At 40.9% G+C, this 16,933-nt stretch overlaps 1 protein-coding gene, 1 long non-coding RNA gene and 1 other non-coding gene across 5 annotated transcripts in view; 2 read left to right on the forward strand and 1 right to left on the reverse strand.

Annotated features, from left to right (window-relative positions):
- The first annotated feature begins 396 nt into the window (after nucleotides 1-396).
- On the forward strand, nucleotides 397-1,980 carry LOC125100062 (uncharacterized). Its single transcript, XR_007127430.1, has 3 exons — nucleotides 397-922; nucleotides 1,371-1,438; nucleotides 1,807-1,980. It is a non-coding gene; the product is annotated as an uncharacterized LOC125100062 (long non-coding RNA).
- On the forward strand, nucleotides 1,148-1,281 carry LOC125101461 (small nucleolar RNA SNORA13). Its single transcript, XR_007127859.1, has one exon. It is a non-coding gene; the product is annotated as a small nucleolar RNA SNORA13 (small nucleolar RNA).
- A 207-nt stretch (nucleotides 1,981-2,187) lies between the features above and the next one.
- EPB41L4A (erythrocyte membrane protein band 4.1 like 4A) overlaps nucleotides 2,188-16,933 on the reverse strand; it is a 258,448-nt gene continuing 243,702 nt past the window's right edge. For all 3 annotated transcript variants that reach the window (XM_047729879.1, XM_047729878.1, XM_047729877.1), the window contains 5 exons: nucleotides 10,463-10,510; nucleotides 9,800-9,868; nucleotides 8,631-8,741; nucleotides 7,307-7,388; nucleotides 2,188-4,150 (listed from right to left, as the gene is read on the reverse strand). In XM_047729879.1, coding sequence (XP_047585835.1) covers nucleotides 4,022-4,150; nucleotides 7,307-7,388; nucleotides 8,631-8,741; nucleotides 9,800-9,868; nucleotides 10,463-10,510 — 439 coding nt within the window. In that variant the 3' untranslated portion in view covers nucleotides 2,188-4,021. The remainder of the gene's footprint in view (nucleotides 4,151-7,306; nucleotides 7,389-8,630; nucleotides 8,742-9,799; nucleotides 9,869-10,462; nucleotides 10,511-16,933) is intronic.

The following is a 16,933-nucleotide window of genomic DNA, read 5'->3' on the forward strand; positions in this document are numbered from 1 at the left end:
GGGCTCTACAAATCTGTTCTTTGAATGAAGGACCCGACTCTTCCTCAGCCGGAGACTAAAGAACACGAGGTCTCAAATCCTCTGCGCTACATCCGCAGCTCAGCGCGGACCACACGCTCCCGACACTGGGAGAGGGGTGGATACCGGAGAAAACCTGCCTGGGCGAAAGCACTGGTCGCACAACGCAAAGCGGAAAGGAGGAACCCTGGCCCCTCCGTCCTCTTTCCCTCGTCCCCCGTCCCGCGACCAATCACCGCGCACTTGGCCCTTGCGCCGCACGGCGGCGTCTCGCGAGGGCGCGGCGGCCAGTGGTACAGTCCGTCCTCCCCGCGCCCCCCGGACAGTGGGCCCTTCCAGTCGTAGAAAAGCATTGTGGGAGCAGCGTGCGGCCTTTCTTGCTTCTGCGCTGGGCTGGGAGTAAGTGTTCTGGGCCTTCCGTGATGGCGGGGCCCTCCGCTTGCGCGGTTTCTTGGCCTCCAACGCGCCCAGGCGCCGGGCAGAGGCGCGCGGCCGGCTTGAGGGTGATGAGACGTCTTTCGCAGCCGGGCCGGTACCGGGGATCCCGTGCCCTGAGTCCGTGGAGGGAGGAGGGCAGCGGCCTTGGCTCGGCCACGTTGTCCGTGGACCGCAGGAGGCACCCTAGGCGGCCCTTAGGCTGCCTGCCCACGCCAGGAAATGGGAGCTGGGTGGGTTTGAGTGCTTTTGAGTTTCTTGGTCATCGACTGCGTGCTGGGGATGTTTCCGTATAAGCAGGGAATTCTTGGGTGTGAAAGAGAAAGGTCTCACCATAGGTAGGCATGTGTGCCTACCGCATCACAGTTGAGATCGAGTCGACGTAGGAGTAAAGTGCCATTTAAGGTTTAGATCTCGATAATTGTTTCAAGATGCGGAACTCGGCGAATGAGTGTCATCGACTTTGCAGGTGAGTTTGCATGTTCGTGGAAGAAAAACCGGTTGCCTCGCAGCTTCAATGTTTTAACCACTGAAAACATTTTGAATTGCAGTTCTTGTTACCTGGTTTGGGATTTGAATTGTAAAGGAAAATTTACAGCCGGAATTAATCCCTTTCCAGCTCTAACCCACAAAACAGATCATTACAGGATCAGCAGCTTTGTGCCAAAGAACAGTCCTTGCGCAGTTTCCATGTAGCCTTTGTGTTGCCCGTTCACTTTTGGAAACTAGTGAATGTGGTGTCAAAAAAGGCATAAACTAAACACTTTGCAGCCTTTTCCTGCCCTTGAATTTGGTATCTTTGGTGTAGCAGCTGCGGAAGTAACAGTTGATGCTTTTGCCTTAGTTTACCTATGTGATCTTGACTCTGCCAACATGAAGTGTGTATAGTTTTTCTTAACTTTTGAAATTTTGTGCAGGTGAAAGCTGGATGCTTGAAGTAAAGACTGCTGCTAGCTGAACACTGGGAGCACAAAGGTGACATAAGGTAGGGTGATGCTACCTTGTAGTTCTGTCGCAAATTTTACCTTTCCAGATTGAGCTGCCTTTTCTAGTGGGTGTTAGATTAAATTAATATTAGTACTCCAACATCTGTAGTTAACAAGGTGAAATTAACAGCAAATAGGGTAGCCTGTTCTTAGCTTACTTTTGTAATTTTAAGATAACGTGTATGTGTGTAGCACCTACATTTCAAACACTTAGTCAAATCTCAGGTATGTTTTATGTGGACATTTAAAGCTGAGTCCACACCTGCATAACTTAATGGGATTCAGAGGAGTATGGACTGTTAAATTAACCTATGATACATGTGAATATTTGCTTGTCAAATTGAGTGCTTTATTTTGTTTTTTTTAGGATGTCCTTGATGAGGAATTCAAAAACATCATAGGAAATCTTGACAAGAGTTGCTTGGATCATTTAAAACTCCCAGGAGCCTGAGGGGCACTAAAATTAGTGCTTGGACAATCTATAAATAAACACACCTAAAACAGTAGGGCTACAAATAAATATTTCATTGTGCTTCTTGAAGGTTTGTGTATTAACTACCAGCAAATAGCACTTTTCACTGAAAGATCAAGGGAAAGGGTGGGTTTCTCCTTCCTTCCCCAGCAACTTCAAAATGATGAAATCTCAGTTTCTAGGTCACAGGTGTGTTTTCCATGGTCACTGCATTTTTATTTTTATTAGATGACAGCATATCCTCTGCCTTCACTTTGCAGGAAAGAACAAATAGTCTGAACATTCAAAAAATTTATTGAACTTTTCAGTAATGTACTAGGAAGTGGGGACACAAGGGTGAGCAAAACAGTTCCTCCTTTGGAAGCTTAGAGTTGAATGGCAGAAATGTCATCACAAATATAAAACTTTGTGAGACAAGTCCCATGCATGAGTTGACCAAGACAAAGAAACCTGAGAAAGCCGTTGAGTCTAAGGGTAGGTGTCATTTTTGCAAGGCAAGGTTGTGGATGATGTGTGCAGAGGCCTTGGGCTAGAAAAGGTCCAGATTGGTCATAGTTGTAGTTACCTTCCCTCTTAAATGCCCTGATTCAGGCAAGTGCTTAATGAGGCTTGAAGGTGGCTGTTTGCTGAGCTCATTTACAAAATGAGCCTGAACAACAGGTAAGAGACCAGACCTCCACCTACCTTGGACCAGTGTGGTGAAATTTGTGGGGATCGTTAAACTGTAGAGGGCAAAGCTCACAGGAGTTGGTAATAGGGGAGGTGTCTATAACAATTGCTAGTTGTGTCTTGCACATTCACAATGTAATGGTTCTAAATCCAGCTAGAGAGCAGCATTTTTAACTAGTTGAATTGGGATTGCCTTGGAGACATCTAAGTGGCCTTCTGGCAGAACACTGGTCTATAGACTAAGCTACAGGACTAAACTTTAAGGCTATGGGCATAAATGACATCCACTTATAGGGGAGGGCTGAGATTGGAGTGAGAAATTAATTGGCGAGGTAGAACAGCATCTGACTGGAGCAGTGAAGGATGGTCAGAAACGTAGCAAAAAATACTGCACTAAAAATGTGGTGGGGCAAACCGTCAAAATTTGGTACACAGTATTTAGTGAGGTCTGTAGTCGAGCAGTTTAAATCACGATTTAGGAGCTGGATTGAGGACACAGGCTACAGATAACCCTTTCAAGAAACTGGGAGAGAGAAAGATAGCTAGGGAGGGAATTGTGGTTATGAAAGTTGGCTGGCTTTTTTAAGGTAGGAGAGTTAATAGTTTAAAACCAAGTTGCAAGGATCTGGCTGAGAGGAGTAAGTTGACAGATAAGGCTGAAGGAAATTGGGCTCCAAACCACACAGGGACAGGAGTACTGTTGATAGCAACTCTGGAGAAGTTTAGGGGAAGGAGAAGGGGAGATGTCCTGCGTATTTCTATTTTCCCTGTAATAGTCACCCTCAAATGAATTCATCTTTGAGGGGAGTTAGGTAGCTAGGCAAGATGGAGGGACCATTTGCATTTGAGGGTCGTGAATTTATAAGCTGAGGTCAACTGAAATCCACAGTCTTTTTCTGAAAACACAAGGACACTAGAAGTTAAAAGCCAACACTTAACAAAAACCTTTTTACACTTGTAAATAACCAGCGGAACTTAATGCCATAAAATACAGTATTACAAAGAACATATTTATATTAATAAAAACATCTGCAATCTGAAAGTCGTCATAAATCTGTGCAGGGGCTGAGATCCACCTAGAGTTGGGAAGAATCTTTTCCTCCACTTGGTGTGCTATTGCATAGCTAGGCAGCTGCACACCAGGATTCCCAAGCTTTGTTTGGAAGCATCTGGTCTTGGTCATGGACACAAGATACCTGGAGTCTCCAGGAAGAAAAATAGGGCATCAACTGAATGAGTTTTCACAAGACTATTCCAGTTAACAAAAAGGCTCTTCAGCACAAATATGCTGTTAAACCTTTAAAAGATGCAACAGGTTCGATTTTTTTTTTTTTCTTAAACACTTGCAGGTCCAACATACTTGAATAACAATTCACAGTTTAAAAGTAAAGGTGGCACATACCCCTTCCCACCCCCAGTCCCAGGCCCTTCTTCCTTGGCATCAAGTCTCTATCTTAAGGCGTGAAGCTTGGACAGTTTTTACTGTTTTTGCCGTGTGTTTTCCTGCCAAATTGCTTGTAGATGCCTGAGATTTTTCTTCAATCAGGCTATCTTTAGATCCATTTCTTCTCTAGAAAAAAAATACATTCAAAAGATTCAGAGAAAATTGAAATCAGTTTTATTAATACATCAGAAATTAAGGCCTCAAACCACAAAATACTTACGCTTCACAACATCAAAAGCTGTTCAACAAATACTCGTTATAACATTAAATCGTAAATGTAGAGTTAAATCATAGTAACATGCATAATAACACTTTATGCATGAAAATTAGTCCTCAGTTATGTGCACAGGGAGGTTACCCAAAACAACACTACCATGTAAATTAGTCTACCACTAAACCTGTCCGCTCTGCCTTCATATTTAAGGATATAAAGGGAATCAGTCCATCATCCATCCCACTTTAACCAGCTTTCGGTGAGGTGAGGTATAGGCAGGCCATGCCACTCCCAGACTTATGCACCCTGGCAGAACTAGGACATGCAGCTTTTCTGCTTCCCTGGCTCACTAAGTCCCTTCTCCACATGGCAGCCAGATCAATGGTTTCCTTTTGGCACTTGGAATAAAATCCAGACTTTTTCCATGGTATCTAAAGCCCTGTGTTATCTGGCCCCACTCCCACCGTGCTCAGACCACATGGGCTTTCAGCTCAAACAGGCCCTTTACGACTGTTTCCTCCCAGGCTCCTCCCTCTGCACACGGGTGGCTCCTCCCCTGCAAGGTTTCAGCTTTACACCTTGGTTTCTGAGATGGCTTTCTTGGACCATTCATCTCTGTAAAGTGAGGTCACCTGTAGATTTTCTAACTCAGCCTTTTGTTTCTTCATAATGCTTAACTAGTTTTTAAATTTTGCCTGTTTCCTTTTATGTGTTACCTGTCTAGGCCAGGAGTCAGCAAACATTTTTCTGTGAAGGGCCAGACTGTGGACTCTTTTTTTTTTTTTTTTTTTTTAAGATTTTATTTATTTATTTGACAGAGAGAGATCACAAGTAGACGGAGAGGAAGGCAGAGAGAGAGAGAGAGGGAAGCAGGCTTCCTGCTGAGCAGAGAGCCCGACGCGGGACTCGATCCCAGGACCCTGAGATCACGACCTGAGCCGAAGGCAGTGGCCCAACCCACTGAGCCACCCAGGCGCCCCAAGACTGTGGACTCTTTATCTGCTCGTTGTTAGGTCGCCACCCCCCACCAAACACCCCCTTCTTTAAAACAACCCTTTAAAAATGGAAAAGCCATTATTAGCTCCTGGCCTGTATGTACAAAAACAGACCAGATTTAGCCTATAAGACTGGTCTGCTGACTACCCAACCAGTGCCTGTCTCATTACATGTGATCATTAGATGTTTGTTGAATTCAAAGTCAAAGGTGTCACAGAGACAAGCTTAGAATCAGAGCCACTGGTCAGAAGATGCATGGGAGTTCTTGTGCGCAGCGAAGTGAGAGCCACTCTTCAGTATGCCTAAGTTTGAGATTCCTAAGTGATGGTGATGAGGGAAATCTATTGGAAAACTCCAATAAAATAAGATTCTTATTTGTACTGAATCCAACTTTGAAGTTTTAAGACAAAAAGTTCTGAAAAACAGTGCTTATTTGTCCTCACAGTAACCCTAACATGTTATTATCCACACTGCACAAAAATCGAAGTTTAGAAGTTAAAGTTTGTCCAAAGTCACACAAGTGCTGTGTAGAAACAGGGAGATGCAAATGTAGGTCAGTCTGAATGCAAAGCCTAAACTAATCTTGAAAATAAATTTTAAAACTACTATTGACTTGAAACAAATTGGGCAACCTGTTAGCTCTCCTTGATCTATCTAATCAAAAATGAGGCAGATTTTGGTGGAAGTTATGATTAAGTACCCAGATCTCCATTCTGGACTGAGGCATTCACTTGCCCACCTGCTGGGAGTACTAGCTGCCTTACAGCTCAAAAACGGAGCCCTTCCCCATAGACTCCCCTCAGCTGAAGGCACTCCCTTCCCCCAGGGCACCCCTTATGAAGTGACTTGCTCCCTGGTGAATGTGAAAGCTTTGCATCCAGAGGGGAGGGACGGAATGGACCATCTCAGGTCTAGAGCTCGGTGTGGAATCAGCTGATGCTTTATTGAGAGTACACCACACACTTCTACTCTTGCCTTTCATTTCCCAAGTGTTGATCTTAAGAGTGCTTTCCAATAAACTTCCTCCTTGTAAACCTTGATCTCGCAGTCCCACAGTCTTAAGCCCAACTTATATCAGCACAGGCTTTTCTGTCCCTGCTCACATCAATGACAAAAATGAATCAGAAAGGGCAGCATATGACAAGTACCACTGAAGTCCATTTTCTTAGGTCGTCCATCAACTCCCTGAGTTTACATACAAAACTATGTATGTGCTTGTATGCATTTTTATGGGTGAGAAACAGCCATTATAAATGCTTTCCAAAGGGATCCAGGATCTTTTACAAACTGAAAACCACAGGACTGTGAACAGTGGGCTGACACTGGTCCATTATAAACATCAACTTTGTTCTTAAAGTGATGGTTTAACCAGATATAAATCCATCTAATGATCTTAACCTACTTTTTTCTCTCTTCCTTAGCATGAGAGACAGTATTAAACACCTTGCTACAGTATGTTTGTGACAGTGCTCTCGATAGATCCACCTAATTCAACTGAGTATTAAGTCCACTTTATTAAGGCAGCTAGGTGCTCTATTATGTCCTTGAATTCCCTTTTAACCACTTTTTTTTAAACATTCCCAGAACAAAAGTAATTCTCTTTGATGGAGAAGACAGAAATAAAATAGGACTTGAGTAATTTCCCTGTTTGCCATCAGTTAACAATAGAAGTCTGCCCACTGTAAGTCTATCACTTTCTCCTTGCTACTCCGGGTCAAAAAAAGTATTCAAAAAGAATTTTTTTTAAATTAGTGAAGCCATTGTTTCTTTATTCTGACTCCAAACAATCTTACCATCTTTGTTATCCTTGGGCTTTGCTCCAGGCATCAGACCATTTGAGACCTTACACTAGCTCTAGCTCTCACCTCTAACGTAACTCTTCCCACATTGTGCCTTGCTTGAATCATGTCACCCTCCTTCCTTCTTCCACACTTTGTATAACTTCTTTTAAAATTATGGAATCTCAAGAGTCAAGTTAGAGATTCACTACCCTATTTCCCCAAAAGAACTTTCAGAAAAGTGCTTCTCAAAAATTGTCATCAGTACCGATACCTTAAAACTTTATTACCAACCTGATGAACCGTGGAGCCACCAGAACCCTGAGCATCTGAAGAACGGGTCACGGGAAGTGGAGGTACAAGATCCGTTTTTGAACTGCAGAGAATTTGTTTTAGAATTAAGGATCGAGACAGTACCTAGAATCACAACTTGAGCTGAAAGAGGATTACAGGATAGAAAGCATGTTTTATATACTTTTATATTCCTTACAGTGCCTATACAGTGCTTCACACAGAGAGGTGTTTAATAAATGTTTTCGAATTAAGTTGAGCAGGTTAAGTAACTTGCTGAAAATCAAAGCAAATAAATAGAGGAACCAAGAATACAACAGGTATGGTTCCCATGTGCTTTTGTTACTGTGACATGTATAAATGGCTTTTTGATTTGTTTCCAGAGGAGCATTTACTGTCCATTTATTCTTTTTTCTATAAACCTATGGAGCTATAAATAGCCAGGATCTACAATTTACAAACAAAACAAAAAATAAACAAAACCTGGCTTATACCTCTCTCTGCTGGGTTAGTCTATCTCCCAAATTATTGTTTATTAAAATTCTGAGCCTTAATTCAGAGTTCAATGATTAACATTCCTAACCAGCAATACCAAGTACATGATGATTATTTCATTAACATATTTGTTTAAAATAGAGCACCTATTGTGACCACAGTGTGAGATATGGCCACTTAACTCAAAAGAAAAACTAAATACAAAGAAATGACTGTAGCATATATTTGCTGTAGTAAAAGAAAAATGTCATCAAATCAGAAAGAAACTTATGCCACTTCTCTCAAACAAGAATGTCTCATTCATAACAGAATAGTTCATACATTTTTCTTCTTCTAAAAGTTTCGTTCAGGGCACCTGGGTGGCTCAGTCAGTTAAGGGACTGCCTTTGGCTCAGGGAATGATCCCAGGGTCCTAGCATGGAGTCCCACATCAGGCTCCCTGCTCTGTGGGGAACCTGCTCCTCTCACTCTCTCTGCCATTCCCCCAATTTGTTCTCTCTGTCTTACTCTCTCTCTCCCCCTGTCAACTGAATAAATAAAAACCTTAAAAAAAAAATAAAAGCTTCAGTGCATAGCTCGGAGGTGGCATAATTTAGCCAAAGTATAGTCTAGATCTGTGCTACCCAGTGTGGTTGCCACTAGCCATACAGAGCTATTTAAATTAATTAAAATTAATTAATTAAATTTTCAGTTTCTTAGTTACACTAGATAGAATAATCAAATAATAACCACACATACAGACCATTCCCATCATTGCAGAAAGTCCCATTATACTATCCGCTCTGGAGCTGAAGCCATGAAGGGGATGATGTACTCAAGCTTGCCTACTTACTTCACCTCTGAGAGAACAGATCGCTCTCCATCTGAACACTGGGACCGGCGATACTGGCGGTAACTTCGAGGCGAATGGGAATGCCTGATGCGGACTGGGTCACCTTGAGTCCTGAACAAGCAACCAAAAATGTGGAAACAAACCAGAAGTCAGAACAGGATAATTTGGAATTTTTCCTCAATATGGAATGAGACTCTGAGAGTTTAAAAAGACCTTGATCCCTCTGAGCCTGGAAAACCTAAGTGGCTTAAATTTCACAAGCTAACAAGAGAAAACTGCTCCTTTGACTATACATGAAAACGCCACTCTAGTATTTGTATGTACATGGGTGATTTTATATATATATATATATATATATATATAATATATATATATATATAAAATCTTATAAGTGAAAAAATTGTAATGAAACCATTCCTTGTTGCATTTTTTCCAAAAGTGTGGAAGTAAAAAACCTACAATGCAGACAAAATGACATTCCACCAGAAAAAGTTGGCCCTTGTCCTAGCTACTAATTAGGCTGTCATTAATAATTGAGTCTTTAGCCTAAAGATAAGGAGAGGTGGGCGGGGGCAGTTGGCGAGGTGTGTACAAACCTGCTGTTCAGCCAAAGAGAGGAAGCAAGCATGGGTTACAGAGCAACATAAAGCCATGAAGTAGACACTTCCTCTTAACTAATTACAGCAGGACAGAAAACAATAAAGAAGTCATCTTCTGCTGCACTCTAAACTGAATGATTAGGGAGTCCTGTTAGGCTTCCATGAAGCATGTCCCATGTGCTAGTCTATGACAGGGATTGGATTGGGCTTACAGGACAGGATTTGTAGCCAGCATCATTCTCTGGGCATTAAAGTAATGAGTAAGAAGAAGCATTGTTACCAGTTAATGAGTATCTCAAAGAATTTTTACTTTAAAACTGACATAAAGCATCAAAAGCCCCTTGCTAGCTACCACATACAAACGGGCAGTTAACAGAAGATGACAATGACTGTAGGACAGAATAACAATTAGCTTTAATATACCCTTTTCTACCTCTCCCTAAAGTTTTAATTTTAGTTAAAATGCAAAGACAAAGCACTTCGTGGAACACCACTGACGAGTAAGAATGTACTATTTACTTATAAGTATTAATAAAACGTTTGTCAAAAGATTTTCAAAGACATACGCACTCTACTTTAGTATATGGAATCTCTTTTAATTGTTCTTCAGACAATCCAGAGGGATCCACAAGTTCCTTTCTAGAAGGGAATGTGCAAGAAAATAAAAGTTACGATGCTGATATAAATAGTAATACCTTTCACAAACGGCAGATGAGTTTTCCCTTCCTAATCTTATCCCTAAATACAGTGTTAGTAAAACTAAGAGAAACATAAGCCAGGAACAAAGATTAAGAAACTAGAATGTATTCAAGGAAAAATGGGGTGGGGACCCTTCTCTATAGCTCTTCTCCCTTTTTTCTAGTTTTTCTATAACCAGAATGTAGAGGACTCTCCACCCATCATCTCCCTACAAAAAATCTGCTTCTCTCCCCTGTAGTAGGCGTCTTTTTTTCCTCTGAATCTGTTTTCCTTGGTATTGGTATTGGTATTGGTATTGGTATTGGTATTGGTAAACTATTGGCCAGTCTGAGGCCCGTTTACAGGTAAGGCTAAGTGATCTAAAGAGAAGACTGCCTGGAGAGGGGCTGCTGGCCTGGAAAGGCACCGCCATGGGAGGGCGTTGTTCCACATAATGATGGCAACAAAGACCATGTGACAGGCTTCGGCCAGAGGCTGCCTCTTGCTGTCCTTAGTGGTCCTCGTAAATGCCTTAAGAAAAAAAGCAGTACTTACTGAATATGCTTCCATAACTCTTCTTTTGCCTGGATATCAGGGCTCCTTCTATAAAGAGAGAACACACCACTCATCTATGCAAACATGCTTCATCTGACAACCTCACAGCTAACTTTAGCAGAGCAACATTTATAGTTTTCAGTACGTGAAGTTATTTGCCAGCAGGGACGGGACAAGGAAAGACTGGGCATGGAGAGCCAATGTGGGGTAGTATAAAGGCACCAGATAATTTATCTGCTAGCACTACTGAAGAAAAAATCACAGAACAACCAGCCACAACCAGGCAGGGCTTTATCTGATGAAGGAGCTTAGATGTTTAGGAGGAAATCCACACACCCTCCAGTGGTGATCTGTTCCTGGTCCTTCTGGCTATTTCTGAGTAAAGGCAAAGAACTCATTCTGATTCTATTAATATGAAAGATTCCCAACAGGACCTGTGATTACCTAGTGGAAGCAGCAACCAGAGGGAAAAGGAAATGGTGGGACAGCTCAGGCCAGCAGACTGTACCAGTGACCCACATTTCCTCTTACATCTGATGTTGTGTTTCTGGGTCATAGCGTGGGCCCAGAAATGCTGGGACATATGTGTGGCTCGCACTGTCACCCCCTCTATGCCCCATCTCTATCCCTATCTACATAGCCCACAAATCTCTTCTCTAAAAGCTACTTGAGTAGAAATTATACCACTACTTTTCATTTCCTAGAATGAGAATTTGAAGTCAGCATTCATGTTTCACCCTCCCCATAATAGCAGTGAATAATAGAAATAGTAGAATAATAGAAATCTGTTATCACTGCAACTGCTGCCACAGAATGACTTTTTTTCCTAGTGAGAAAATGATAAGCTTTCATTCCTCCTTTCAACAGAACCAAGGCCTCATAAAGGCCCAAAGAAAGGACCCAAACCCTAACAATTAAAAGGCCTGGAGGTTTGCAAAGCCCCTGCAATGCTCTGTCCTGTGGAATTTTACATTCATAATCTGTATCAACATTTTGGGCTCAGTATCACTTTCAACATACGATACTATCATTGCTTTCATTTTTCTTAGTTAATGAGGCACCACTGAGGCATTCTGGTAGGGCTTTCCAAGCCCACAGAATACAATAAGCTACTTTCTAACAATTAAATTGACTAAGTATCCCCCCACCTCCACTTTGTGGTGGGAAAAAAAAACTGTAAAGGTCTTTTAATCAACTCAAAAGGAATCAAAACACGGAAGATAAGGGGAGGGGATGAAGCCTTGGTCTCAAACATAAAACGTGATATTATTAAATGTTGATGTTATATAATAAAATTATACGCTTAAAAAAATCTTAAGAAATGCTTCTTTGGAAGGATTTTCTGTAAGAAATCTGCCTTTCCTACATTTGGCAGGTATGGTTCACTAGACAATATCCTAACCCATTAAATGATACTACCAGAGAAGGTACTGCCAGAGAAGGTGAGAATATTAAAAAGCACTAAGCTTAAAAAAAAAAAAAAAAAAAAAAAAAAAGGCACTAAGCTATTTACTGCTTAAAATAAGGAAGGATGGTGCTGTTTTAACTATATACCAGCATCTGATTGTCACAGAAGGTCACCCAGTAGTCTAAAGTATTACATCTTATCTAGGTTAGCCGGCCATTATACTGATAATCATTCTTATGTCTGGAAGATGCAATAGTGTGGCTACCTTTGAGCTGAGCCAGGTTCTTACATTTTGAGTCAGATAATTCTTTGCTACAGAGGGTTGTCCTGTGCATGGTAGAAGGATTCGTAGCACCTGCGGTCTCCACCCACGATGCTACTAATACCTCCCCAGGGTGACAAGCAAAAATGTCTCCAGATCTTGGCAGATGTTGCACAGGGGGCAAAACCGCCCCCACATATGAAATGACTGGTCAAAGGTATGACCTGAAAGTAAAGCGGAGGAGGAAGGCCAGCTCCCTGGAAGTCAGCTCCCTGCAGAGATCCATTATATGGATACGGAAACAGTGCTGGAAAGAATGACAGCAAGGCGGAAACTAAATCTTAAGAGAATGAGGGAAGAGGCCCAGGGCACAGTTGCTGAGCTACAGTAAGTGGTGTAATTTTGATGGCATGAGATTCAAAACTGAGTGCTTTGAGGAAGAAGAGAGAGAGAATGAAAAAAGCAATGAGGGGCAAGTAGGATGTGCCTGTCCCCCATGATCGCCACACCAGGCTAGTGATGAGAGATGGTGAATATGAACAATATACAAAAAACCTGATAACACTGGATATTTCTGAGTGTTGGAATTGCAGGTGATTTTATTTTCTTATTTATACTTAACCTATCTTTTCTGATTTATTTTTAGCCAAGAGAATTTCTAACCTTGGTTATTAGAAAAGGAAAAAAAATGTATTTTCATGTTTTAAAAAATTACTATCATTGCAATTCCACAGGCAATTCCTTTCATTCCCATCTTGTAAGAATTAGCAGAAATGTTATCTTAACCCAGATGGGAACATTAGTCCTTCCAGCCATAAATAATGATCCTAAAATTCAGAAATTTAGTCTATATGTTTCAGTTCTGTAGCATCTTTAATACTCATATATTTAAGGAAACTAAGTTCTGAAATGGCCAGCAGTTTCAAGCAGCTTTAGGGTAGGAAGAAGTCTCGAAGCTAAAGAAACAAACCAAAAAAAACCAAAAACCAAACAACAACAACAACAAAAAAAAAACCCCGTATTTCCTCCAATTGCTAGACCACCTGTGATTTAACAAATGTAAACACAGGCAACATGCTAACGAGGAGTGTATTATTTTTATGCTTACATCTGCACACATTTAATCAATAATTTAGGATGAATTCAGGATCTGCAGCTCAACATCATTTTATGGAATTAGAAAGCTGTGGGATTTTGAAAGCCATTTTTCTTAATCAAAAGACCCTTACTTATGCAGATGTTTTACTTGAACTCTCCAAGTAACTTCCTAAGGAAATGTTCTATTTCTATTAAAAAAAAAAAAGACACATGAAGTCTAATATTAGTCCAGTATTTCAAAAAAAAAAAAACCTTCCCTCATTCACACCTTATACCAATAGTCCAATTTAAATATTCATTTTTCAGAGAAACTTGTTTGATGAGGCATCATTTAGAATCATCTCCCTTTCTTCCAAAACCCTAAAATAAGGACACAACTTCATAAATCTACAAAGGGTTTTTGTTTTGTAAGATTATTTATTTATTTGAGAGAGAGAGACAGCACACAAATGGTGGGAGGGACAGAGGGAGAGAGTCTTTCAAGCAGACTCCCCACTGAGTACGGAGCCCCATGCAGGTTTAATCCCATGACCCACAAGATCACAGCCTAAGCTAAAACCAAGAGTCAGACACTTAGCCAACTGAGACACCCAGGCGACTGTACAAAGGGTTTAAACCCCATCAGTGGAGGTAGTCTTCTACATCCTCCTAACCCTCCAATTATATTAGCTAGAAAACATTACCTATTTATTCCATAGGGTCCAATACACTCTATTTTGTATACTATATTATACTAAAAAAATAAAATAGGGGCGCCTGGGTGGCTCAGTGGGTTAAAGCCTCTGGCTTCGGCTCGGGTCATGGTCTCAGGCTCCTGGGATCGAGCCCCATATCGGGCTCTCTGCTCTGCGGGGAGCCTGCTTCCCCCTTTCTCTCTACCAGCCTCTCTGCCTACTTGTGATCTCTCTTTGAAAAATAAAAAAAATAAAAAAATAAAATAAAATAAAATAAATGTGGCAGCATTTGACTTATTTTTGTGATCTTACTACCAAATACTGCTCTAAAAGGAAATTTAGAGTTGAAGATACGTTACTAAGAAAACTGTAAGTTTATAAAACATTTTTATTTAAGAAAATTCAAAGCCCTTAACAAATATACATCAGTAATTCCTCATCATAATTCTGAGTAGTCAGAAGAGACATGATGAAGAGAGAGCTTATCTTCCTCTCCTTCCCTCTTTCCTCCCCTCCATGTCAGAATTAAAGAAGGATTAGGAAGCCACAGAGCCCAGCAACCTAGCTGCTGAAGATCATTCAGTCACTTCCCAAACCTACATGCTCAATATTTAAGGCATCAGACTTCTTTGTGGTGTTTAACTGGGAACATCACTTCACCCTGACAATTTCATCTGGGCATGATTTTTCAGTAAAATAGTGCGTCATTATTACCACCAGAGGGAGCCTGAGTCTTCTCACACACACAAGTTGAACCTACGAGAACTAATTGTTTTCGCTTCAATGCCTCTTCCAAATATTCCAATGAATAAAGGTTTACTCACATAGAAAAGCACTTTCACCAAATTTTTCTTTTTTTTTTTAAGATTTTATTTATTTATTTGACAGGGACAGATCACAAGTAGGCAGAGAGGCAGGCAGAGAGAAAGAGAGAGAAGCAGGCTCCCCGCTGAGCAGAGCGCCCGATGCAGGACTCGACCCCGGGACCCCAAGATCATGACCTGAGCCGAAGGCAGCGGCTTAACCCACTGAGCCACCCAGGTGTCCCACTTTCATCAAATTTTTCTAATGGTAAGTAAACAAGAATGTGATGCCAATGTAGCTGCAAATGTACTAGAAAGAACTGAAGTTCTCCAAGACCTCCTAGATGAGAGGCAATCAGATTATAATTCAATGTGTTTTAGGAGAGGGGTTTTGTATTTCATACTACTGTATTTCTCTGGTATTTATAATAAATACAGCTTTCTGGCTTTTCACTGGAAATTAAAAAAAAACAGAATGAATGAAGTGTGTGTGGATGATGTATCATAGCATTCCAAGCTCCCAGCGGATATACCTCCATGTGACGATTTCTAGACAGTGCAGTAGGGATTTAAGACTATGGGAGTAATTGAGAGGTAAGTGGTTTACTCTACATCTAAAATTCCAAATATATGTGAAGAATAATTTTAATTACTTTCTCAGAGGCTGTTCTGCCGTGTTTCCATTTTTTTCTTAAAAGCAGTAATGGTTCCTAAATTTGCATAGACCCAAATTCTAATCTTCATGTGAGGTAGCCCCACCCTACTCTCTTTGTATCCCCCCTCCTCCTCCTCATCTCAAGTGGAAAAAAGAATAAAGTCACTACCTTACAGTGTTTGTAGAGATTAACCAAGATCTGGAGAACTTACTAATTATAATAACTGTAATTATAGATATGATGTCACAGGTACCTGAATTCAAGTATGACTTGAAGTATGACTTGAATTTTCAGCAAAAGTCTGTGAGAATGGTACTAATGTTTGTACAGAGGACAGGGGGAGTTGATGGAGATTAGGCAGTAAGCTAACACTGGGAGGCCCAGAATGCCAACAGAGGTCTGACCGCAGCACCCAGCAGGTAACTTCCTGTAAACAAACCCAGATTTGTAATGTCATAGCTCAAATCAAATAGGGCCCAGTGTGTCCAAATGAGGTATTTCATCAACCGGCAGAGTTTAACAGTTTTATCTAGTTGCGTACTTGACATTTCCATTTGACTACCCACTTGGTTTCTCAAACCTAACAAAACAAATAAATCTTGACACTCTTTCCCCACATATCTCCAGCTCATCTTGCCTAACCTCAGGAAAACCTCATGACTATCCACTCCATCCATCAGCCCCAATGAGAAAATTCATCCAAAATACCTCTAACATTCCACATCCATCACCACTACTTCCAATATGTGTTTCCATCCACTTCTCTGTATTTCTACCATCACCATCTTCAGAGCTAAAAACCACCTCACACTAGTCCACCACAGAAGATTTCCAAAGGGTCTTCCTGTGGAGAAGCTCTTTCTCAATCTGCTTTTTACCAAGGAGGGAGAGCAAATTCTGAATGAACTGCTCTTCAAATAGACATTTTTTTTCCTTCACTTGTCATTTAATTGCACTTTGGCCCTATCAGTTACATATTTAATCAACCAAATTCAGTTACAAAGTCAGCCAAATATTTGCTGAATCTTTTTATGGTTTGCTTTAAAATTAAATTCCAGAACATCAAACTCTTAATGGAGTTCTCTCATATTATAGCATTTTTCTGAGATAATCCTCTACCTGATCTGATATTTTTATCATGTAGTTAAGATTAAAGTTTAAATAAGACTTTAAATAAATAAGTACCATTATTTTCTGATATCAGTTGATCTAATCAAAGCAATACCCAATTTAAAGGTATTTCTCTATCAGGGCATCTGGGTGGCTTAGTCAGTTAAGAGTCTGACTCGATCTCAGCTCAGGTCTTGATCTTAAGATCGTGAGTTCGAGGAAAAAAAAATATTTCTCCACCTCAAAACAGTATTCCTGAGCTTCTGCTTGTGATCACAATGCAGTAACTGGTATCAGATGAACCTTTCCTCCTCAAGATCTATAAAACATATACAAAGCAACTCTTTTTCAGACATTGGGCAACAGAGAAGATAAGTCTATGATAGTTGAGGGGAGGGAAGCACAAAGCAAGCCCCCCACTGCTTCAGTGTTCTGCATGGAGGTGCCTTCCCGATGTGGA

This window comes from Lutra lutra, chromosome 5 (genome assembly GCF_902655055.1).
Source record: "Lutra lutra chromosome 5, mLutLut1.2, whole genome shotgun sequence".
Lineage (NCBI taxonomy): Eukaryota > Metazoa > Chordata > Mammalia > Carnivora > Mustelidae > Lutra > Lutra lutra.